We start from the raw sequence: 25,777 nt of genomic DNA on the forward strand, positions 1-25,777 counted from the left end.
TGGTGTAGTGGAAGGCGTCCCTGCCCATGGAAGGCTTTGGAACTGGATGATCTTTAGGGTTGCTTCCAACCCAAAGCATTCTGAGCCTGTGCATGGTTCTACTCAGTTCAGGTTTCTTTGGGCCTCCAGTGACTCCACCTGCAGTCAGTCAAGGCTTAGGCTGTATCCTCATTAGCAAGGAACAACCCATACTAGGGGCAGAGTTGGGGAGCAAAATGGCTGGTGCTGAGAATCTGACTTATTTGAAGGTTTCATTTCAGCCTAGAAATAAATAAACTTTCCTATTCCAGCCCAGACCCTGGTCTGGTCCAGCTGAATACCCATTAAAGAGATCAAATGCAGTTGGAAGCATTCTAAGAGCTATTTCTTGCTGGAGTTTCGCTGTAAGTGAATCCAGTTTGTGCACTGAGGACACTGCACAAACAAGCCAGATCTTGCCAAATGCTCTGCTAGTTTGCAAAGCACACAACAGCTTTTTGTTAAATATTAAGGTAACAAAATTCAATTTTTTTATATAGTTGGTGCAGCATTCCTTTTGTGTTACATTTCAAAGCATTAATTCACACAACACTTAACATCAGCCAGTACATATAATATTCTTGAAACAATTATTCTAGGTTCTGCCTTCCCCTGTTTTTCAGGTGCACGAGTCTTGTTGATGTGATATCCAAGAGAGCCATCACTAAAATTATTATGGTTGCATAGCAACCAGAATGTGATAAATAAATGGCTTTAAAAAGTCCTAGGCTATTTCTTTCCCAACAGAACCCAAAGTTTCTTATCACTGCACCTAATAAAACTCTTGAAGAAAAACATATGCAATTTTTACCACTAAAGAAGTTTCTTTATTCAAATATCTTGTTATTTCTAGGCACTATCACCAAATTACTGCACCAAGTTATCTTCAAGTACGCATTATTCCAGCATTGTAACTTCTCTGCAAACACCACCAAGACCCATCTTGTCTCCCCTGCTTGGATCATCAGCTGAAAGCACAACAGAAATGGTCTGAAGGTAGAAATTAACCAGTATAACACTCATCATCCAGCTGTAATTTCCAAAAGCATTAGGTTTTTCATACAGCCAGATAAATCTTCCCTAGAGAAACAAAACTAAATATGGACAAACCCAACATGCAACTTATATATTCCCAGTTTGTTTATTTTCATGGAATGCTAATTTAGTTACAATCTGGCAGTTCATAACTACTGAAATGTGACATTAATTCTTCTCCAATGCTATAGAACTGTCTTGATTTATATAGTTTTAAAACAATCTTATTTTACAATAGTTGAGGTCTCTGGTGGTTTTTCAGCTCTGATGCTTAAGCACACAGCAAGCTATAAACCTTAGGTTTTATATTTATACATATATTCTATGTATTCAGACAACTGCTGTAAGTTATCTATAACTTAATATTTATAAAAAAGTGCATATACTGGTACATATGCACATCTAGAAACACACTTTTATACTGCCTCCCTTTTTTATAAAAAGCTGCATAACATACAGCCATATTTTTCTCACTCACTGCTATTAAAGTCTTTTACTATCTTTGTTACACAACTTTAACTATTCAATTACCTCAAACTGAATGTAGGTACTTCTATGTATATTTTCTCCTAAAGAAAAAAGTCCTCCCTATTCCTTTAAGAAGCTTTAAATCATGCATTGGTTTAGTACACAGTCACTTTTAGCATGGATTTTAGAATCCTAGACAGTGTAAAATCTACTTCTGGAAAATGTCGGTCTGTATATTTAATTTCTTCTTTTAGTTACAAAAAATATATAGGATTGAAACATATGGAATACATGCATCTCTCAAAGTGGCTATATTCTAGCCTTATAGATAAATTAAAAAAGTACACCCCTGCTAACAGGATGCAAACATGGCCTCAAATAGGCCATTACCTGTATTTAATAGAGCTCATTACATTAAAAAGTTCAAGTCAGCTGTTCTCACAAGATGGTGTCAAAAGACTGAAGAGCATGATATATATATATAGTCAATATACAAAGGTGGGTGCACAGGCCTAGTGCCATTCCATTCTTCAATACTTTCAAGGCTTCTAGGCTTTGCCTCTGGTGATGTAACTCCTGAAATGATCTGAATGAAAGCTTAAGTTGAAAATTGCTTTTTAAATATACCATAAAAGTAAGCTGTGTTTAAAAGAAAAATGTACACTGAACAACCTGAAGTACTCACTGAAACAACTGTACAAAACTATTATAGATACAGAAAGAAAGAATGGTGGACTTAACTGCAAACACAAGTCACACTTGTTAACAGATGTAAAACCTGCTATGTTTTAATTCTTCTACCAAGTAAGAATTTGCAGCTGTTCAGAACAAGTAAAATTTGAACCACCTCACAATGTTTACATTTAAAGTTTTTATACAGTGCAAACGTTTAAGACAGAATAACTTCCCAGTGAAACAGCTGACACTACTTCATGCCAGTCTTTTGAAGATTCTTCTTTCAGTTAAGTCTATTTACACATTAAGCTAAAGGTTCACTCTATATGCTTTGAAGTTTGCTGAATATCAGCAGAAAAATATGTGAACTAGCAGCAGTTGTATTACAAATATGTGGTGGTTACTTTAATGAATGCATAAAGTTTTCAAGACTGTATTCAGTGTCATACTGCTCTTGATCCCATAGTTCTCCAAGGTTTTCGAGCACTGATTTCATTGATGCTTTCCCAGAAGAGGTAGAGGTATCTGCTTTTTCAGTTTTGCCATCCTTCACAAAAGAAAAAAATTCCTGTTAATATACAGAATAATGTTTTCAACAATCTAATAAATTCTTCAAGTCTGATAATTCTTCTGGGGAAATATCACTTCCTCCTGTTGTTCAGAGAGCTGTCTACTATTCATCAGTCCAACTTACACATTCATGTGATTAAATTTTACATTTCAAAGCAAAGCTTTTCCCTAAGCTGACTCTATTTTTGGTAGGTATTTGTAAAACTGTTTCCTTACCTTGTCAAGAGTGAACAGATCAAGAAGCTGCTCTGTTCCCATGCTCTGTAGGCTTGCATTTTCTTGGCTGATCACTGTATTTGCAATATTCATTTTGAACTTTTGAAGACCCATGATCTTCTCTTCCAGAGTTCCCCTGGTTATCAGGCGATATACATTAACAACACGTTTCTGAAAGAAAAAAACCACACTTAGCCAACAAGTATCATCTCAGATATTCAGGAAAGCATAAGCTTTTAGTGTTTAGCATGGACAGTCTAAAAGCAGTTTGGACTGGAGCCACCCTTCAGTAACTCTACTCAGTCTGACAGACATTAGATGGAAAGCACAAGACTGCCACTATACAGTAGAAACCTCTTCAGTTGCCTCTGTACTCTGGAAGAATTCACTGATTTCTACAGCTCTAGAGGAAAACTATCACCACTCATTCTTGCACCGGAGAGGAACAACCCTGCAGGCTGTCCCTTCAGTTCCTTGTCTCAGTCCTGAGTTATCTCTTCCTCCACCAAAGGGTGATTCTTCTCTGGCCTCTCCCCAGCAGCTCAGGAAGTACAGAAGAGAAGACTTATCAAGTTGAGGGCAGAATAAGGAAGAATGCACTTCAGCAGCTGGTATATTTGCAAGAAGTATGAATGGAAGCTTGATAGAAACCCAGAGATGTCACTTTGTTATACATTACAAACTCTCTCAAGCAAATTCAGCATGAGAAAAGCCACCCTTACGGGAAATGAAGAGGTTTTCACCTGCCCAATGCGATGTGCCCGATCCATGGCTTGCAGGTCTCTCATTGGGTTCCAGTCATGTTCCACAAACACAACGGTGTCAGCCCCTGTCAAGTTAAGTCCCAGTCCACCAACGTGAGTGGTGAGCAAAAGAACATCTATAGATGGGTCATTATTAAACCTGCATACAAGAAAAGGTTAAGCATGGTAAGTTTCATCTAAATAAAGGATTTATGAACCTCATCTGCTTTGAGGCAGATAAAAAACCCAATTTTGCACCATCTAAATAACACAGTTCATCAAAGCTGCCTCACAGTGGTTCTAGGGGATGAGGCATACCGGGAAACAATGGAATGTCTCTGCCCAGCAGGAATGCTGCCGTCCAGCCGCAGGTACGTAACTGAAGGTAACTGAGGTCTCAGAAGGTCGTGTTCCACTATGTCCAGCATACTCTTCAGCTGACAGAAGATAAGCACTCTGTGCTGGGCCACAACTGCTTCTGTACCACTTTCTGAAGATCCACCATTCCCCAAACCACAATCTAGCAGCAGCTTTAGGTAAAAGAACATTAAAGTGTGTCATTAAAATGACTGTAGAGCTCGTATAAATATTGACATTCACTGATTATCAAAAGCAGAAATTAGAGAAACAAACTGCAGAAGGAAGTATCTAATTGACAGTCACTTAAATGACAAGGAGACAAAGTTTGGCTTTACTGTCAAACTATGAAAAACTTAAGAGCCATTAAAAAATTAAAAAATCCCACTTTCTTTTCTTAAACTCTATTGTAAGTAAAGCTATGGAAATGCAATTTAACTTTATCAAGTAGTCTCCTGTGTAATAAAAACGAAAAAAACCTGCAACAAGGAGGACAGAAAAAAACATAAGTAAGGTTTTTCATATGCCAACAAATTATATAGACATCATCGCCATGAAGATTGTGTTTCCCCCTCCTTCTTAAATTATCAGGGAAAATAGGGCATATCCCTGAAACACTTGCATTCTTTTCATTTACTACTTAATTTTATTAAAAAGAGTTTTCTTATTGATGAAAGCTTAAATAAAGCATCCTAAACTGTAACAGCAGCAGAGACATTTGGGAAATTTAAGGCACAACAAATGTGTACTCACTTGTTTCAAAGCAGACAGCTTAGGTGCATGCTGGATGTCTCGAAGGGAAGAATTCTGAGCTGCAAGTTGCTCTGTAATTCTCTTGTACTCTGGGTGTTGGGTTGTGAGCACCAATGCTGGATGGTTGCAGAGCTTCCGCAAGTACTGCAATGCCTTGAATTATTTAAGAAATGAAGTTCAAAGAAATGATAAGCAAAAACACAGTTACAGAAAAAGGATTAACAGAATTAACTATAAGTACAGGGGTCACATTCCACAATCTGGACTTTATGGTGTATTTTCATCAAAGTTACACATTTAAAACCTGCATTTCAAATTGTATCCAAACACTGTTACACTCATTGTGATCTTGGTCCCCTCTTTCTGGAAAAATGCAAGGATTACCATTTTCCACACTTTGATCTGTGTCTGCAGTAGAGGAAATGGGTTTGGGAGCACTTTGAGAATAATTGCTTCCAATTAACCAAGAGTTAATCTTCAGTTCTATAAGATCATGAACCTTCATAAATTCAGATCTACCATTAAGGAAACATTTTGTCCATGTTTCAGAATCTTAATGTTGAAGTGTAAGAGTTGATGCAATCAGAATTACTTCCCTCATTCTGAGGTTTTGCTCTCTCAGTACTCAGTTTTTACAAGATCCACAAAACAGCAGAACTGAGCAGATCACATTAAAATATGAGGCAGTGTTATGCATCATAAGACACAAACTCATAATTTAAACATAATAGCTATACTTCACATTCCAGCCATAAATACTCTACTTAGATCATATGACCACAAATGTCTAAGTTTACTATTTTGATTTTAATTTTCTACTAAACCTATAAATACAGTTACCAAAAATGTATATACTAGGTAATAAAAGTTACTGAAAAAAACTGTACCTGAAATACATGACCTGTAGATTTAAGCTTTGGTTTTTCAGTTTCGTCATTCAGTGAAATTGAAGAAACTGTTTCATCAATATCACATTTGGCACGAGACTTGGCAAAATCTTCATAAAGCTGAACCTGCAGACCAGAGAATGAGTGTGTTTTTTCTGACAGAAGATAAAATTCAGAATTATCATTTATCAAGAAAGCTAACTTGAAACTAAACTCTGAATAGAACTATTTCATATGTAACAGAACATAAACTTTAACAACAGAATCTCTTGCCATTTATTCTCTTTCAACTTGGAAAGGGTTATTGAAAAACAATCTGCAGATACCTACATGTTGTTCTTGAACAATGCCCAAAATTAAACTCAAGAAATATGCTATTAATACAGGACTGGAATTAGTGTTTTAAACACATAAAACACATACTACAAAATTCTTTTAGTACACCCAGAGACTGTCAGAGCTGATATCAAATTGACGCAGGAATAGAGAATTCATGCCTTTGTGGTCTTAATTATGCTGAGAAATAAACTTTCAGCCACTTTTTAAGCATACCTGTAGAGGACTGAGAATACAGTAATAATCTTGAATAATTTTGGGTGGAAGATCTTGCAGCACATCCTCTTTCATTCTCCTTAGCAGGAATGGCAGCACTTGGCGGTGCAGAGCTTCCATTGCAAGTACCCCTAGTGAGGGCAACAGCAGCAGTGTTTTAGAAGAAAAACATTTTTCAAACCATTCAGCTCCCCCTCAATCTCTGATGTTAGAAAGAACCACACTTCTTTTCATTAGCAGATCTCATTTAAAAGGCTAAAACAAAACCCCAAAGATGAAACACTTGATCCTTACCAGCCTCTTGCTCTCGACTGGAGCTGCGGGCATCTCTGCTTGCCAGGATTGGTTTGCCATAGCGAGCTGCAAACTGGCGCTCAGTGCCCAGGAACCCTGGCATTAGGAAGTCAAACAACGACCACAACTCCAACACGTTGTTCTGCACATAAAAGAAACATTTGATAAATTATTTTCATAAGGAATAAGTTGTTGCAAGGTATCAGAAAACGTTTCCATACATATTTAAAATCCTACAAACTTCACACTACAACCTACTCCCAAGCTCCTGGAGCTTGGTGGCTCTTTCATCCATCTGAGTAACAAAAATACCTCTGCATGCACCTGAATGTATAAATGGACTTTCCACTGTGTCCAGTGCCTTAAGCCACACCTAGAGTTTTCCTGATTAACAAAACCCAGGACACACCAGTGGTCTTAGTCCTGGGTGAGACAGATACTGCAGAGCCAAGTCATTTGGACAAAGTTCAAAATCTGGAGATCTCAGAATTGAGTTTCCTGATAATTTTACTTGAGGAAGTGATAGAGAAAGTCTTGCTGCCAACTTTTGAACTCCATTAATACCACAAAACTTGCATTCATTCCCCTATACACAGATATACCAGGAAAGGAAAAGATGATGTTTTGAGCATTTAGAAATGAAAAGCTGTTTTACAATGTATAATTTGAACAAGATGATTGTTAAAAGGTACAATAAAGCTGAGTGCAAGACAGACCTATCTTGTTTTCCACTATTCATCCAAAATAGAAAATCAATTACCTGGATTGGTGTCCCAGAAAGAATTATCCTGTAATTAGCAGTCAGCTGTTTTACTGCTTTTGACAGCTTTGTTTTTCCATTTTTTATTACATGGCCTTCATCAAGAATGCAGTAATTAAACTTAATATTTCTGGAAAAGAAGAACACAGACTTAAGTAGCATTTAAAATTGTAAGCTATTAAAAACCTCAGAAAACAAGCCAATTCTTACCTGAAGAAATCAATGTCATTTCTTACAACATCATATGAAGCCACTATGAGATTGTGTCTTTTCACCTGGTGTTGCAATCTTTAAAAAAAAAATTGAGTTAATTGAAGTGTTCCTTACTTGTTATTATTTCAGCCTTTAAGGATACCACCACAAATGTTTCCATACCCACAAACTATGCTTCAGTAGTAGTAAAGTATATTGAAAACTTCCATGTGTGATATTTTACTGTAAACCAGTTATAAATGCAAGATTGTTACCTTGCTCTCTCAGTAGGAGGTCCTGTATAGTGCAATGGATTAAGATATTCTTTTGAGCAAAATTTGCCCACTTCATCCACCCAGTGTCCTGTGAGTGTAGGAGGACACACCACCAAGGAGGGAAGAGGAACACTGTCCACCAGTTTTGTTCTTGCATATTCCTGAGCCCTTGAAGAATATAAAAAAAAGAGTTTAAAAAACTTGTTTTTCACAGAAGAGTTGAGGTGAGAAGGGATCTGTGGAGTCCACCTGGTCTAAACCCTCTATCCAAGCACAGCCACACACAGTCGCAGTTGCTCAGGACTATGTCCAGATTCATTACCACACAAGACTTTATAAGTCTAAGACAAAATGTGATTTGTTTAAGCTTACCTGAGGCAATGATCACCTGCAAGAATGCAAATGGATTGTAAAGTTTTTCCTAAACCCATGTCATCACAAAGAATTCCATGAAGTTTGTATTTATTGAGAAATGCAAGCCAGTTCACTCCATCCTGAAATTAGAAAAGGAGAGTGACTCAATAAAACCTGGCTTTTTGCTAGTTGAGCTTCAGTTCACACATCCATATGTTCAGTGACCCAGCACTGCCAAACCAGGAGTTGGTTCCCCACCACAAATGCATCCCCTACAGCCCATTCACTAAAAGCAGGAGGAATAAAGGGAAAACCAAACATCCAAATAGTACAGTGAGGCCTGGCTTTGCAGTGCTGGGCTGTCACAGTCAGTGTTAGCAAGGCACAGCCCACTGACAATTCCCAGAAAAGGCAAAATCCAGGAAGGGGAAAAACATCACTAGAACAGTATAGAAAGGATGCATTACTTCATTTGTTCTTCCATACCCAGAGTCCAAGATACACACTGCACAACAAAAACCAAACGCCCAAAAAATTCACAAGAAAAAAATATATCTGAACAACTCCTACTATCCCATGAAACCATATCAGACTGGAACTTTAAAAATAAAAATATAAGCTGTTACCTGCTGGTATTTTCTGAGCTCTGCTTTGATTGGTACTGGAATTTCATAGTTTTCCAGTTTTTTTCCATCCAGTAACTGCTCCAGAAAGTGACGTTCTTTAGCCTTCATCCTGATTAATTCTTCAGACATATTTGGTGGGTCTGGTATACCAGCCTAGGGTAACATTTTAAAGCAGTCATGTAAGGGCTACAGGACTAAACTGCCACACAGAGAAGAAGAACTTAAACCTCACATTACTCAGACATTTTAAACACACAGTAAAGATCTGCAATCTTCTCAACTGTATGATTCTAAACTCAAAAGTTAAATACTATATTTAGCTATACTTGTTTGATTACTTGCAGGTCAAAACATGCAGAGTTGCAAGGTTCAAGAGATAAATCCTGCCCCAAAAGGACACTTTGAAAAGATTGATAAAAATTACACAAGAGATAGAAAATTCTGGTCAAGCTGCTAAGATTCTACAAAGACTGAGCTATTCTACCTCTAATCAGAGGGTTTATCTGGCTTGCTAGAGAATCCTATGACACCCACTCCTCTTGAGCCACAAGCTACCATCCAAAGTTTGATGGATTTTTTTCCTACTTAGCAGAATTAGATCTAAAGTGATACTGAAACCCACAGGATGAATTCAAGCAGTTGGAAACTGTTGGGAGAAAAAAACAAAACCTGAACCCCTCTAGGTCTGTAACAGCAGACCTTTACTTCCTAGGTACTCCCCATAGCAGGCCAGAAGCCCAAAGAAGGCATGTGGGGGCCAAATATACTCATTCTTGCTTGCAAATAACACACAGCAGCAGCAGAGGCACTGCCATTTCACCACCATCACATTTGTCATCCCATTTTTCTGGGCCTCTTCCATCCTCTTTCATTTAGTCAGCTTTACTTCAAAACCCATCTTACTGAGCACTTACAGAGGGCTCCTGACTAAAAAAATCCTCTAGCAAATATTGCCACCATGTATGTGGTTAGTAAGGAAGGGGGATGTTAGTACTGCCCACAGGATATTTAAAAACACAGACAGGGACAGCAGCCTCCTTGTTCAATGCTCTGCCTACACTCCCTTTTGCAGATCCCACCTGCAGTATGAACACTGTGGCAGGTCATTTGGTTCAAATATGTTGTCAGCTTGCAGCAGAATTGCTTATCAATACAAGTTTGATCAAGTTGAACCATTTATCTTACAATCCCTCTCTCAGTAATACTTTCATTTTTATGGTTGCAGGAATATTCAATTTGAGCATAAAGATGCAGAAAACAGAGCATAGTTTAGTTGCCCCAATTCACTTAATGCTATTTATCTATTGTTAAATAAAATACTGTTCCATGACAATACGAGTATTTTCTCTCACTATTAATCTGCTTCACTCTATGCTCACATATTTAATATTGTTCAGTATCTGATACTGAACTTGACCAGAAATGGAAATTTGAAGGCACTTCTTCCATAAATATGGAAAATAAATATGACGTGATCATGCATATGCATGCAATTAATAAAACCACTACAGTAGGTTTTAAGAGATTCTCACTGAACTTTATTAAAATAGCTTTAACCCTCCCCCAAGCTAGGAGTATTCCACAGGACTGTGTTTAGGATGCATATGAAGAAGGGCCTGGTGCAAATGACACTGCAATGAGCATGCTAGAAATTAAGTTCTTTGCTCCCTTTCAACCAGTTGAACATCTCAGTGTAAGCACACAAATTAAGTGTGCTCCTGTTAAGGCAGATCACTAGTTATCAGATACTGAGGTTCTATTGTGCTAAATTAAAAAGTGAAAGAATAAAAAATTCATTAAGCTGACAATTGCTTTTCATTACTGCTGTGGAAATTCTAAACTGTCTTCTATTACCATCTGGTGGTCACATTAAGTTACTTAGAAGCATTGTAGTCCTTGATGCACAACATCAGAAGTTGTCTGAGCTATGCAAGTTGTAGCACGAATGAAAGTCTGAAGCAGATCTGTACTGATTAAGCACTACTGCATCATAATATACAATATTTTATCTCTATATGTAGGGTGGTGCTTTTTGATTTTAGGAACTAGTAATAAGTGACCCTACTTATCCCGACATTATTTCTATTACTGTTATTTTTGATTTTGCCTTCAAACCAGTACTGCTTTTGTGCATTTCTCTTGACAACATACTTAGCAACACACATACCTAAGAAGAGTGCACACAGAATGCCTAAAGGTTTTAAATCCAAGCTAAGAAAAGCAGCATTACACACAAAATTAATAAATCTACCATTTAATTTTGTGCATACAGCTGGCATGAGCTTCTTATAAAGAAAAATTTCATTTTAACATTAAATTAGAAAATTGCTAACACAGAGTCCAATTTTGCTCATTTTAAATGGCACATCTTCTATTATTTGATATGGACTCAACACCTATAAAACCAGTTACTCATTCACCATTTAATAAGCCAGAAGCCTGGACTTTGCAGCTGGTGAGAGTGGATGCAGGACAGCTCACACATCCATATACTTACAGCTGGAGCTTACCTCAAGAGGCATCAGTCTGATCAGTGTGGCAAAGCACTGAGTGGCCATAAAACGTACACTGTTTGTCTGATCACTCATTCTGCCCAGAACTGGAACCACCAGAAGAACAATGTATGGGACAATACCAACATCCAGCTGCTCCATTACACCTGCAGTGCTCATTAAGGAAATAGTTTTTAATAGTTCAGGTTTGTCTGACAAATATACACCCAGGAGATTTCACACTCAGTAAGTCACTAATTGTTACACTCGGATGAGTGAAATTTCTAGTAACAAAGCAATGCAGAAGCAGGGAAATCTGATCTACCCAATTACATTTAGCCAGCAAAGTGCATGGTTTGAGAAACCAAATTACCTCCACCAAAATGTCACATGGCAGATAAAATACGGGCAATGTAAATTAAACTTTCTTCTGTTTCTTTCCACAGAACAAAAACCAGCTTAGTATTTTATTTCATTCCTCCTCCCATTTTTTTCAGGCAACTGTTTTTGTTCACCCAAGTGAAACAACAAAGAATCTTCTGCATTTCTGAATACCCAAGCAAGGATACATGCAAGTGCTTCAATTGCACCCTCTTGTTTGGTGTTGTCATCTATTGCTCCCAGCCACGGCAGAACTTTCTCTAGAAAGATATTCATTGTTTCCATGGTTGCTATTTTGCTCATAACACCCACACAACGGGAAGCCATGTGTCTCACAGCAGTGCTGGGATGTTGAAGGCACATGTAAAGATGAGGCAAATGCTGTATTAACTGAACAAAAGAAAAAGGTGCAGGGAGTAAAGGTTAATATGAATAATAAAAAAATTAGTGGGGTTTTTTTAAACTACAGAGTCTTTTAAAGTCATTTAAGAATGCTTGGAATGGCTCCTTTGCAAGATATAATTGTTTAAAATGAAAAAAATTATTTCAAAAGAAAAAGGCAATTGAAACTTTGAACATGTATTACTCCCCAATACAGACAAAATTCAGTGACAAAATTTTCAGCATTTCAGTCAAAATCAAAATTAATTGAGTCCTTAGTTAGCAAGGAAGTATTTCACACTGAAAAGATAGTACTAAATACCCAGTATTTTTTATTAAAGAGAAAATAATTATTTCTTAAATACAGATACACAGATTTAAGAATTCCTTCCAGCTAGCAAATTCATCCTGGACTCATTCCCTTTGTGTTTATGCAGATTAATTACTCATGTTGGGAATCTCAATTCTGTGTGACAAGGAGGACACCCAGAAGGAAATCTGCATCTCCCCAGCTGGGTATACATCAATGTCTCTGGTGTGTGTATGTGTCTTCCTTTTAATCAGAGCAGATATGCCTTTGTATTGGATACCTAAACAGATGGTCAGGTTTTTCCTAGTGTGCAAGTCCCTAAATACTAGCTTTGATGAACCAAGTTCAGCCTCTCTGACATTCTACAAATTTCTTTTCAACTGCACACAGTATTAGCAGCACCAAAATCAATTTACACAATAACCACATACCACATTTATGTATATATACATAAAAGGCATGTATTAAAAAAGTCTTTCAGTCAGCCACACAGTGCTACATCACCACATTTTAATCTGCACTTTCATAACAAACAGAAGGCATCATATTACCAGTCTGTTCTCCAGGTCTAGGAAATATAGAGTTAGAATAAAGCAGAGCAGAGATGCTGATTCCAGTGTAACACAACAAGACACAATAAAGACTTAAACTAGCAACAGAGAGACTGAAGTGTTTCATGCAAAAGCTGATTACCAGAGGATGTAGCTGAGTGTCCATTGAAGCTGCTGTTGTTTCAAAAACCTGCAAGGAATTCACCAGCTCCTGGGCAGGAGCATCTCCTTTTTCCAGTAACAGCTTTCGGTCTGGTAAAAACAGAAATGGTGCTCAGTTTCAGACTGACATACTGACTCCAGCCTGCCACCCTTCCCCAGCTTAAATCAGAAGTGCAATTACCAAAATTATTTATGTGAATGTTGTTCCTTAACGAACCAACCATAGCATCCCAGAGATGTGGCAATCCCGTTGCCATTTCAGCACCAAAATGTTTAGCTATAGTAGATAAGGCAAATTCAGCTCCTCTTCTCTGTACAACATAAGGTTTCTGAGCCTAGAATGAAACAATGCAAAGTAGCAAGGTTAGATACATTTAATAACAATTATTGTCAAGGGTGACCTCTCATTACATAGGCATTCAATTCTGATTGTGTTTATACCTACCTACAACACATTCACCAACAGATTTTTTCCTGAGTTAATTCCTTTATTCTTTATACACGTGTAAAAAAACAAAAATTCTTTCACAGCCAATTATTTAAAGTCTATAAATCTGAGATTTGGCCTTTGATGGTACCGGTCCATTTCAACAAGATGTTTCCAAGTGGTTCTGGTTCCCGAACCTCAGATATGGCCAATACAGTGATACCAAGAACAGTACTTACTAGAAAACTTAAAATACTTGATTTGTTATTTATCCCTATCTCTTGCTCTCTCTGGCAAGCAGAATTAATAGAAAACATTAATTATTAAGAATAAAATCCACAACACTGTTTAGGAGTTCACAATCCTGCCTAGAACCTCATTAAAACATGCTGAAGTTTGAAATTAACAAAAGGGAAGAGTTTAGGACACCAAGTATGGAAGTCACACAGACATGCTGTTTTACAACCATATTTCAATTGCTGGTTTTAATGCTTCAGGAGCATCCACCAGGCATTGAGATGGACCAACACTAACATGGGCAGGTCACAGCTCATGTCATCTTGTGTTTGTTCCACCCACTGTGGAAATCCATCTCCATGAACTTATATTGATATTCATATTCTACAGTAAATACAACATTTCAGGAGTTAATGTTCTTAATGACAAACATTTAAAACATCAAACATAAGCTGCTTGCAATCACAAAACTTCCTGTTTTGTGGTGCAAAACCCCTGCCACCCTACTACAAAGGTATCAACTCCAGTGAATTCAAAGTAATGGAAAGGAGGGGTGGATGTGAAGTTGCAAATTCAAGCTGTTGAAATTTACCTCATCAAGTTCTGTAGGAATGCTTCCACTGCTGCCTGTGGGGAGATCTGCAATAGGGGCTTTTGGAGCTTTTGGCGTAGGACCTCGCCGACTTGTGATGGCAAAAGCAGCTTTCTGATGCCTGTACAGTGTAATTATTCCCCTGTGCTTAGTAACTGTGTGCTGCATCCCATCTTTATCAGAGTTGGGCCCTAAAAGAAAAGGGAGAACAGCTGACAACACTTTAAGCTGTAGTTTAACACATAGGGGGAAGTGAGAGCTACCTACAAGTCATCTGCTGATTGTGCTTTAAAAAAACCCTAATTTTTTCCACTCTTGAGGATGATGGAGCTTCAGTACAAACAGCTACTGTGCTAGGACCACACTACAGACTCTGGATGAGAAGTTAAGTGTGCAAACTGCCAGAAATTATAATTCAGGAAGAGGCACAGGTAACATGTATGTTACCTGTGAACACATTATGTTCTAAAGTTCCAGCCAATTTATGTTCTGTAAAACAGTTCAATACTTCTGTCATGATACAATAAAAGATGCCATCAGTATCTTTGCATTTGTTGATGTTTCCATTTATACTAGAGAGCTTCATTTTCAATCAGATGTGAATGTTATTCTACTCTGAGATAAAGGAGGACACATTCATTAAGAAAGAGTAAAATGTACAATGGTCAAATCTTAAAGAAGGTTAGAATGTTTGAGAGAATTAAGATCTTAATTGGGTTAATCTGGGTTCATTCAATCCATACACTTTCAATAATGGACAGCCATTTAAAAAAATTCATGACCATTGCATGCATAGGATTATTTTATTAATTTTGAACACCGTCCTCATCTTTTTATCTTATGATTAGCCCATGGAATGTAACACAAGCCACACATTTTTGACAGGCTTTAATTTCCATTTTTACTCAGTAACATCTGTAAGTGAAATGTCATCAGAACTAGATATTAACCAAACAAGAGTCCACACCTGGAAATTGGAATTAAAGTATTTTATACATATATATAGATATATAGATATAAAACAATGCACATCAGTTGCACACAGTTTAAAATATCTAAATGAAATAATTATTAGTAAATACTCAGATGCTGGCATTTTAAAAATCAGTGAAAAGAAGCCTCGTTCAAATATTCATTTCATCAGCTCAGAAATAAGCACAGACATACTAAGAATCCTGGTAGTCTTAGATGTCCTACCTTTTGAGTTTTCATGGCTACTCTGAGGCTGTGCAGGACATGCTGCCAGTGGAGTCAGATGTGGATCCACACACAGGGAATTGCAAAGATTTTTTATAATCTTTGAGTTGGGACAAGGAGACCTGGTTGTACATTGCTGAAGTAACTTTGCTATGCATGAAGCCACATAGTTTTGTATGAGTGTATTCTCTTCTTTTTTGATAGCTTCCATTAAGGGTTTTATAACAGGATTTAGTTTTTCTGGAAGTTGCTGCAAGTTCACAACCGCACATGCAGCAAAGGTATGGACTCGCAGATGCAACACCTGCCATTCCTGATTTGTTTCTGTTACAGTCATTTGGACTTGTTGCCTTTTACTGTCCAACTGTTGCAGAACTTTAGGATTCAAAGTAAAGGATGATGTCACCTCATTGAAAACAGAAGTAACCTAAGAGAAAGGAAAAGAAGGAATTACAAATCTGCTTCATTGACTGTAAAACAGGATATCCTCATGGCACAACATGAGTCACTTGACCACATATCACCATCTCCATTTCTCAGTAAATAACAGGAAATGCTCCAAAATGTATTGCTGGGAAACCTGAACTGCAGATCAAAGAGAAAATCAGGTACATCATAGACATTTAAAGTCTAGATTCCCAAAGCTACAAGACCAGTTTATGTGCTCCTGCAAATTTAGATTGTTCTATATCCCATACCAGTTCTACCCAGATATTCTGGAAATATTTAAGCATGTGACAGATTAGCAAAGTAGAATGTGACTACAACAATCCAGAAAGGATGCGCAAGGTCCTGTACATGAACAAATTGCTCCTCAGCTGACTGTCTTTCGAGGAAAGAGACTGGGATAAAAATCCAAGAAAAAAGCACAGCAAAGTAGTTGCAGAACCTTCCATATCCTTCCCCACTCATAAGTGGTTGACTATTGTTGCCTAAATCTTTCACTGGAAAAAGATTAAAAGCAGATTAAAAGGTCAGGGGCAAGGTGGGGGAGAAGATCTAGAATTTACATAGTCTATTTACAAGTCTTATGACAATGGCTTTGAAGCCTGCTTTGTTTACTTGTGTGTAGATTTCAATAGTGAATCCACACCTGGGATCAGAACACTCAGTTTTATTTTCCCATTGACTATGTACCTTGCATTGCACTCGATTTTTGTCAGACTGTAAACACACCTCAGGGGAAACAGTAAGCATCTTTACACATTTTTTTTTCATGAGATATACAAAGGACACCACATTACTTCTGCAAGTTACTGTCTATGTAATAATTATGCTGAAGGTGTATTTCAAGACAAAAACAGATTGGGAGGAAAGGCAGGCATGCCTCTACTTACCAGCTCATTAGCTTGATCTATTGTAAATACACTGCAGTTCACTCTGTTTCCAATGTCAATGTGAGAATCAGCTAGCAATGAGATGAGTTGTTTACATTCGTTTTGCATCCGCGTAAAAGGAACAGCAATTTCATCGTAATAGAGATGTTCAGAAAGGACCCCAAGTAAACGAGGTTGAACACAAATAGCCACAGTTGTACACTCCTGCAACAGAAAAACACAATTTGCATTTCTGAATAATCACAGTTTCTTTGTTCAGTCTTGGGCAGCTCAATCTAGCTACAAAAATCCAGTTTCCAGAGGGACTATTAACATTCATAAACCAGAATATTAAAGATAAAGGATTAGGAACAAAAAGTCTGCCACTAGAAATTATAGTGAGCAGATAAAAGACAGTCATCTTAAAAGGAATCACTGACCTTAGATAAAGGCATCTTGAGAATATATTTACTTGTAGAAAAAACGTGAGCATATTTACTGATTCATAGTTCTGACAGCTGGCATTTATCTACTGAGTCCTGTATTCCTCCACTGTCTAACAATCAAGATTTTGGTATTTAGATGTACAAACACCATTTTAGCTTACCTACTGAAATTTTATTTCAAGCTAAGTACCACACAACAAGCAGTGGATTGAGATAGTAAGTAAAATATATTTTTGCTGCAGAAACATCCTACCTTTTGCAAGGCTGCCCACTCACAGATTACTAACGCAACACTAATCCTCTGCAAGGCAGATTTAGAATTCAAGTGGAAGAGCAGTAGCTGAGCTAATGATTCAGCTGGCTTTATTTCTTGAGTAACAGTATTTACACCTGGGTCACAAATGCAGCAACAAAGTGCTCCCAGCAACCTGACAAGATGAAAAAGAACAGTCACTTCAATGTCATAATTACTCTGCAATCAATGATTCAACGTGAAGATGCAAAAATGATAATTAGATTTTAACAAAACCACGATATTTTATGAAAAAATACATTGCTTTTAAGTATTTTTTTCATATTTCCAGTAAACTGACTTTGCTGCCATCATCCGAGCACGCATGACAACGTAGTCCCTGGTTGCTGGATCTTCTGCAATGCTGTCTGCCCCAGCAATGTATTCCTGAATCACTTCTTTGTTCTGGGCTTGCCCTTGACGCAGTTTAGCACCTGCTTTTTCCTGTGAAATAAAGGAAAGGCTGAAAGGGTGTTTGTAATGAAAAGATAAATTCATATTCCATAACAGTACAAATAATCACCACACCATGAAAAAGTTGGACTAAGACAGAACACTTCTTGGGTAACATTTCTTAAAGCAGTCAATACTTGGAAATCATCTCTGTAGTCATCATTCTGTAGTCCAGTTAAATGTATGCTACATTCCTTCAGTATAACATTAAGGCTAATACTTGACATACACCTGATAAACACACAGAGGAAAAAGGAAACCTCTCTCAGCATCTTTTCAGAAACACCACAATGTTTCTGGATTTAACTCAGTCCTACAAACAGATGGCTCTACAGCCATGCAAATAAGGACTTCTTGATATCTCTACACAGAAACCACTACACAGCAGAACTTAATTCTTCATGGATAACCTGACAAGAAACCTTCTGCTCTACAGAGCTGAGACTTGTAAGACAGTTTACATTTAGAACTATAGAAAGGCACCACCACTCCCCTCTAACACCCTTAGAACGTGTTTTATATACAGCTAAGCAATTTCTTACTTTCCTCAGAACAGTCAGTGAGACCACATTTCACTTACTTTGGACCTGGTTTTTACTTCTAGCAACATGTTTAAGTCAATGGGCAAATGAGATGGCTGCATCATTAAGCAGAGCCAGGCTCCCATCCATGGACAAGCAGCTGCAACAACATACTGTACAGATGCCTTGTTTAACAGTTCCAGCCACACCTTGGGAAAGAATCACAATAGGAATAATGAAAAATTTGTACATGGTCTACATAAGATCATACACATGCTGAGAAACTGCAGGAACTCTCTCATCCATTCTACAGTAAAGCATTGAAGTATTTAACATTAGCACACTATTCTTCATCTGCACAAAAGTACAGAGGATTTGAAAGAGTGGGATACACAAGCACTATATCCAGGAGAAATCTTGCAAATACCTTGTGAATAAGATCCAGAATTTCTTGGTTGCTTTCTAAGATACAAAACTGAAATATGTGCCTCAACATGTCTTGCAGAATTGGAGTCAGCCATGTTGATGAACTCTGAAACAAGGCAATCATATGACCAAGTATATTCCAATATGCATCACAGTAAGACATTAATAACTCTAATTCTTACCTGGTCTTGGGTAGACAACAATGTGAATAATGTTTCCAGTGCAGCTTTTCGCACAGAAGATATTGTGTGGTGCAAGAACGGCCACACACGTGGGACCAAAACTGTCAGGGACTGCTGAATACTGCAGGAGAGGGAGAGGTAGAGGCAGTGTCAGGGATAAAAACATACATACACACAGAGCTAAGTTCATTTTGTTTATTCTCATTTTATCCAAAAGAAGAAAAGAAAATACTTTCTTTAAGAAAAGAAGTATTTAATATACTTGGGGATTTTAAGTGAAGGATTAAATTACTACAGCTTACACATTTAAAATAGTTCAAGTTGGTATCCTTTTTCAGGAAAATACTGATTTGGGTTTGTAAAACTGGTATGGAGAACTAGTCAATTTAAGCACATATTTTTACGTTTTTTCCCCAGATTATACTTAAGGCTTTGTTCAACTTTTAGAAAAAAGGAGGAGCTGTTTCTGTTCTGAAGTTGCTATTGGGCAGTTATGACTTTACCAATAATTTAAAACAAGCTTGCATCTTTTTTTGCAAGAACTGGCATATCAACTGATGCAACTGGCATACCAGCTGATTCAAGTAGTACATGCTGAATTTAAGACTACATTAGTAACAAAACTTCATTCCTTATTTTAGATTTGGGCAACCATCAGCTTCAGCAGTGCTAATCATACAGGATGAGAAAAACCAAATGTGTATAGTATCTACCTTAAGTGCAGATACTGTGAGTTTACCATATGTACTATGAAAAATTGACAAACTAAAGGAACTGCATCTTAGTATGTTAAGAGTCCCAAAAAGATAGCAACTAGGCAGCATCATCAACCAGTCACAGAATTACTGGTTGTACTACTGATGTGAATTTATGTTTGTAGCTTATTTCAGAACTGTTCCAATAGTAAAGTTCTACAGGCTCATGAATGTGTTGCAATAAACAGTTTGGTCTCGTCTGGAGTTTTGTCTGTTCCTTGTTAAAAAACAAGATGTTTGTGGGCAGGACCACCATGTGAGTGAAGCAAATATCATTTACTAAAACAACCAAGATAAATGGACAGGGACAGAAGGGGTGGGGTGGAAAGCCACATATAAACCATGTCTAGTACACTTCTTAATTCCTTTGTTGCATTTCACTAATGTCATCAAAACAGAAGCACTGTCGTAACCTTCACTTCATGGAAAAACCAGAGCAGAAATAAAATATTGAGTTACATTAATCATCTCCTTGGTACATGATTTGAAAGAAACTGGTAATTCCAATTTGACAGTAAGTGGTCACTCAGACCTGTAATAATGAAGAAAAACTAATTGAAAAGTTACCTGCATTTGCGGACCTGAGGGTAAGTCAGAAGGGATGAAAGAAGGATCATGATACTGTTTGTGGAAGCTGTCAAGTCATCCAACTCCAGAAGTGCATCCCACAAGGTATTAAGAATAAAAGGCACCTACACAAATAAGCAGAGGAGGTTTATCATTAAAAAAAAAACAGCAACAAAACCAGTGCTGCCTCTAAGTATTATTTTCTTTACTTAGACCAAAAGTGAACTTAAAACAGTTCAGTCACCTTCTGAGACTGAAGTTGGACCAGGCTTTCCACTACTGGTACTAAAGATGCTGCAGCAACAGCTCGGACATCATCATCCAGATCTTGCAGACCTTCAATTATTGCAGGCAACACTTTAGGCAATAAAGTGTTGATCATGTCCTGCCAAAAAGATCAAAAGCATTTTTACACCAAAAAAGCTTATAATGATACAATCAACTAAGATGCATTCTGTGTGTGTGAATGAACCTGTTTCAAAGGGATGGTACAGGTCCAACATCGTAATCTAAGTGTTTTTAAGTTACCATTCATGAAATCAAACATAGGTTATAAATTTAATGAACTGTAAATCAGCTCAGTTTTGGTATAAACAAAGCTCAGTGTCTACAGAATAGTCTAACCTTCTTGTAAGACTCTGCTCTGTTACCTGCATATGAGAATACCACCAAGACCAGGCAGGCATATCTCTATTTCTAATATTTTCTGCAAGCACAGCTTGCACTATATACTTGCAGCATGGATATAGAAGTGCAGTCACACATCTCAACCCACAGGACTGCACTGCAAGCAATCTTGCTTTATCACACTTAGCTACTCTTCATCCACATCCTCAACTTTGAGCAGAGATTTTTGATCCCAAGCTCTCTACAATTTGTCATGAGGGTTATTACCTGACGTACTGCCAAAGCATACTTTATTCCTAGGAGACCACCATGTCTCACTTCCCACTGCTCCTGTGTAAGCAGCTTCAGGAGAACATCCACAGTTTTATGAACACCAGTTTCATTCATGTGTTTCAATACTACTCCCAAAGTCTGAGCACAAGTCTCACGTACTGGTGCCACTACCTAGGAAAAAGTAAACAATAAAACAGATACTTCTGTATGAAATTTGACTTTAAGAGAGATGACCAAACTGCTGTACAAACAAGGTGAAGTTCATGTATCAGCTACCTTTTAATAAGCATCTCTGAGCAGTTTTAACAGGCACATGCAGCAGCACTACACAAGGCACAGCTAAGCTGCTGCAGTGTTATCTCCTGCAGAAGCCTGCTGATCTACCTGTTCATGCAAAGGTAACTTAAACTTACTTCATCTGAAACAAAGTCTCCAAATCTGTCTAGTGCAAACACACAAAGAAGTCTAATAACCAAGTCTTCTAGCCACTCCTGATGCTGCTGAATCATCTGTAAGAAGAGAAAAGTTTAACACCTTGACTACACTTATTCTTAAAGCATTTCTGATACGCTTACTTTAGCTAAAATCTGTAAAAGACATGACAACTAATGCTCACATTGACTCAATTATTATTAACATCATAACCTGGATGTTTTCTCTCTAAAAACAGTACTTTTATCAAAGGCTAGTGTCCTGCTTTCAGTTGGGACAGAGTTGGGTTTTTTCTCAATAGCTGGTACAGTGCTGTGTTCTGGAGTCAGTGTAAGAATAATGGTGACACCACACTGAAGTTTTGGTTGCTGTTACATTATGCTGACCTAAGTCAGAGATTTCTGAATGTCTCATGCTCTGCCAGTGAGGAGGGCATACATAGCAGGTTTTGAAGGTAGCTGGAGTACACACACTTTCCATAAATAGTTAAGAAATGGTTTAAAGTATTTTATTATTGCAGATTGTGTTATTATTACCCACCCAGCCATCTCCATGGAACAACTACTACTCTACAGGGAAGCAAGGAGGGAGAAGTTTTTGCTCTCACTATTTACAAAGTATGCTGAAGTACACTGATTTAGACCTCATTCTTCAATTCTCTAAGCCATAAGCTCTTCCAGCTGCTTCTACAGCAAGGGAGTCAGTAGGAATCTGGATGAAATTCACTATTAGTAAACAAGCTATTATTGTCAGGACATTTTAAAAAAAATTATTGTCCTTTTAAGAAGACTAATTTAATTCTTTTTCTCATAATAAAGAGAGCCAGTTGATAGAGTCCTCTTACTATTTAAGCAAGGAGAGTTAAATGGTCTGAGACACTACCAGAGTAACACAATTAACTTGTCAATTTTGTTTCAGTACAGTCTTACCAGGACTTGAAAACAGTATATTCTAATATGGAAGCTAATGTTTAATAACTTTATACACAACCAACATATTAATGGCTAATTATACAGTAGTACTGGGTTCTGCATAAGCCTTTTAAAAACAAACAATGTTTTGTCAGTGCACACAGTGATGTCATACAGATGATTCTGAACAGAGAAGTCTTGATATTATTCCCCCATATCACACACCTATTGCAAAGTAATTTAAGAAGTCTCTTTTCTAAGCTTCACTTAAGTAAAGTATTAAGTCTACATGACTGGAAACTTACCTCCTCTAAAGAGCTATCTCCCATTTTACCACCACTTTTACCATGAGCTTTAAGTATCTCTCTCAGTCCAGTACCTGCACCATGTCGAACCTAAGAAAGTGAAGCAAAAAGTCAATAAATAAAATATTAGGGGACAGAAGACAAAACCCATGCTGGAAAATTGAAATAATACTACTGTATTCTTAACAGAGATGTTTCAAGAGCTGCAGAACTAGCACTACTTAGACTTGTGGCAATTTTAAAATCAAACCACCTATTAAAATATTCACCTGTCCAAAAATCAAACTTCTTTACCCCAGGTATTTGCCAGCTTATGAAGAGAAGCAATTAAGAACTGCTTCTATTTTCTAACACATTATGACATCTGCAGCAACATAGCCAACATTCATTTACTTTTGAAAACTAGTGGCACTAGTTGTCAAAGAGAAGTTTGAAGATATTACTGTTTTTATTAAGTTTATAAGCTAAAGCAAATACATATTATTATAGTTTCAAACACTTCATGTTTAATATTTTCTATCACTCTCTGTATTGCTTAAACGGAGTTTGGATCCTCACTGAGTATTCTGGAGTCTGCAAAACAAATTTCTGGGAATTACTATTCTGCATAACATTTCCCAAGCAATATGGGAAAGCAAATTATAGGCACATGCATGCTCTCACCAAACTTGAACAGTTGAACACACTAGGAAGAGTTCTGGAAGTAAGAAAAGACCAGTAGAAAGATGTGCTAAAGACACACCTGTTTCTGGGATTTCTGATACCTAACTGGACTAGCAATTGGCTTTCCTTCTGTTGAGTGAAGGAAAGCTCACTCAAGAGATATGCAAAGCTGCAAAAGCAGAGTTTTGAACTGGGCTCTCATTGAGAAGTCATTACATAAGTTAGAAGAGAATAAACACTTTTTTTTAAGAACAGCTCAGATACATGTTTGTTGCTAGCAGAAAATGGTTGCATTTCATTTCATAGCAGTAACAACTAGAACTGAGTACTTGGTAGCTCCTCCCTTCATCAGAACATCTTACAGGAAATGCAAACATAGATGACCCCTATGTACAGCTTAGTGCCTGCTGGTTAAAGCTATAAGCAAGCCAATAAAAAAACAGAGTCTAGCCTTAAAATCCTAACTGGTCATAAATCCAAGACAGATCATGGGCTAGGTTTTAAAAGTCAAAAGAAGGAGACTTTGATAGCTGATGTCTCAGCTTCTGCAAATACAAACCAGCAAGACACAAATGTATAAAGGCAAGAGCAGTAGTAGGATTCATGCTGCCTGACTTCAGCTGCCTGTGAGCGTGGCAAGCAGTCTGAAGTAGTCACCCAAGTGACCCCTAGACATTGCAAGATGCTGCCAAAGAGCCACTTTAAACATACATTTTGAGGCAGGTTAGCCTGTTTTTCACCCAGAACATACTGAAATAATGATTCTGTATTGATCTACCTCCCCTGTTAAGATACAGGTGCCTTATATCAAATGTACTAAGAAAGCTATGAGAACATCTACATACCAGAAGACAAGTGGACCTGGCCTTCAACTGCAAACAGCCTGCTTTCAAATAAGGTGAGGCTTTTTAGCTCAGGTGCAGTGATGTGCCACACAAATATAATGATTCTTTTTCTGGGACCAAAATAATTGTGCTGGCTGCATATGATCTATCTCTGTTTCCAAGTTTGAGAGCAAGCTGGCTCTGCCCATACTGACATCACCGAGACTGTGCTACAGATACACATAAGGATGTTAGAGTTGCTGTTAATATTTAACCCTTCACAAGATCAACTCAAGAAAATGAAGTTAGTTGACAACAGTTATGTCCACCTTCTGCACAAGTTGTTAGATCATTATCAGTTACTTCATATTTTTACCTGAAATTTCTACCAAAGTTTGTGGACAATTGTATAAGGACTGAATAAAAAGTTGAGTAGAACCATTTTGAATCTTGAAAATAAATTGTCTAAGCAACCAAACATATAGCTTTTGTAGTTATTAAAGGATTGATTCCCCTTCCTTTGCTACTAGCATAGCATTAGACAAACATACCACTGTTGCCAGCAACACTCACATAATATTCCTTAAAGTCTTGATGAACCCAAGTTTAATTGCTTTGTCTTTTAACCATAGATTGATGTGATTTTATTTTGCTTGAATTTCAACACTCCCATAATTCTCACTTAAATAATGATTACTTTTCATATCTTTCTCACTCTCCACAAGTATACATTACACGTTTTCCATTCCCCTTTAAATGAGTCTAAAAAACACCTAAGTTTGCTAGAAGCAAATTTGTCTTGGCTATGTAATCTGTATGCATAAATGATTTAAATGTTGATATCTGGCAAAATTCTCTCAAGTTCTACACATACAACATTTGCATTTCTGTTAAAGCCCTTTTTAAAAAACCATTAGCTCCACCTTAAATTGTCCAAGTGTCTTACCTCCCAAGAAGGGTTAAAGAGATCATTGCACACCTCTTCACAAAAGCTTTCCAGAGGCCATTCATTTGCCTAAATCCATAAAAAAATTATTAAGTATGAGATTGAAAAAGAGAGGAATCATGAACAAACACTTCTTATATTGTTGTCTGTGCATACTTCAATGGCATACAAAAAACTCCAAAAGCATAAGTACTTTTTATCATTACTGGACAGAACTGAAAAAACAATCTTCCTCCCCAGCTCAGAAACTTCACTGATTAGCACTGGATCTCTTAGGAAGTTCATGAAGTTTCTGTTAACAGTGTAACCTCTTCTCTATGGAAATTAATTTTG

General features: G+C 37.3%; 1 protein-coding gene across 1 annotated transcript in view; it reads right to left on the bottom strand.

Moving 5' to 3' along the window:
• Window positions 1–822: 822 nt before the first annotated feature.
• BTAF1 (B-TFIID TATA-box binding protein associated factor 1) overlaps window positions 823–25,777 on the bottom strand; it is a 42,029-nt gene continuing 17,074 nt past the window's right edge. Inside the window, exons 8-38 of the mRNA XM_058029264.1 lie at window positions 25,445–25,513; window positions 23,012–23,101; window positions 21,777–21,872; window positions 21,358–21,534; window positions 20,708–20,848; window positions 20,464–20,588; window positions 19,142–19,262; window positions 18,961–19,065; window positions 18,593–18,742; window positions 17,861–18,003; window positions 17,521–17,695; window positions 16,843–17,046; window positions 15,506–15,932; window positions 14,309–14,499; window positions 13,234–13,387; window positions 13,033–13,142; window positions 11,837–12,038; window positions 11,286–11,434; window positions 8,776–8,928; window positions 8,168–8,289; window positions 7,796–7,963; window positions 7,539–7,616; window positions 7,329–7,458; window positions 6,569–6,710; window positions 6,275–6,405; window positions 5,723–5,848; window positions 4,836–4,988; window positions 4,044–4,255; window positions 3,726–3,885; window positions 2,983–3,153; window positions 823–2,743 (exon numbers count right to left, since the gene is read on the bottom strand). Coding sequence (XP_057885247.1) covers window positions 2,597–2,743; window positions 2,983–3,153; window positions 3,726–3,885; window positions 4,044–4,255; window positions 4,836–4,988; window positions 5,723–5,848; window positions 6,275–6,405; window positions 6,569–6,710; window positions 7,329–7,458; window positions 7,539–7,616; window positions 7,796–7,963; window positions 8,168–8,289; window positions 8,776–8,928; window positions 11,286–11,434; window positions 11,837–12,038; window positions 13,033–13,142; window positions 13,234–13,387; window positions 14,309–14,499; window positions 15,506–15,932; window positions 16,843–17,046; window positions 17,521–17,695; window positions 17,861–18,003; window positions 18,593–18,742; window positions 18,961–19,065; window positions 19,142–19,262; window positions 20,464–20,588; window positions 20,708–20,848; window positions 21,358–21,534; window positions 21,777–21,872; window positions 23,012–23,101; window positions 25,445–25,513 — 4,722 coding nt within the window. The 3' untranslated portion in view covers window positions 823–2,596. The remainder of the gene's footprint in view (window positions 2,744–2,982; window positions 3,154–3,725; window positions 3,886–4,043; window positions 4,256–4,835; window positions 4,989–5,722; window positions 5,849–6,274; window positions 6,406–6,568; window positions 6,711–7,328; window positions 7,459–7,538; window positions 7,617–7,795; window positions 7,964–8,167; window positions 8,290–8,775; window positions 8,929–11,285; window positions 11,435–11,836; window positions 12,039–13,032; window positions 13,143–13,233; window positions 13,388–14,308; window positions 14,500–15,505; window positions 15,933–16,842; window positions 17,047–17,520; window positions 17,696–17,860; window positions 18,004–18,592; window positions 18,743–18,960; window positions 19,066–19,141; window positions 19,263–20,463; window positions 20,589–20,707; window positions 20,849–21,357; window positions 21,535–21,776; window positions 21,873–23,011; window positions 23,102–25,444; window positions 25,514–25,777) is intronic.

The sequence above is a fragment of the Melospiza georgiana genome, chromosome 8 (assembly GCF_028018845.1).
Source record: "Melospiza georgiana isolate bMelGeo1 chromosome 8, bMelGeo1.pri, whole genome shotgun sequence".
NCBI lineage: Eukaryota > Metazoa > Chordata > Aves > Passeriformes > Passerellidae > Melospiza > Melospiza georgiana.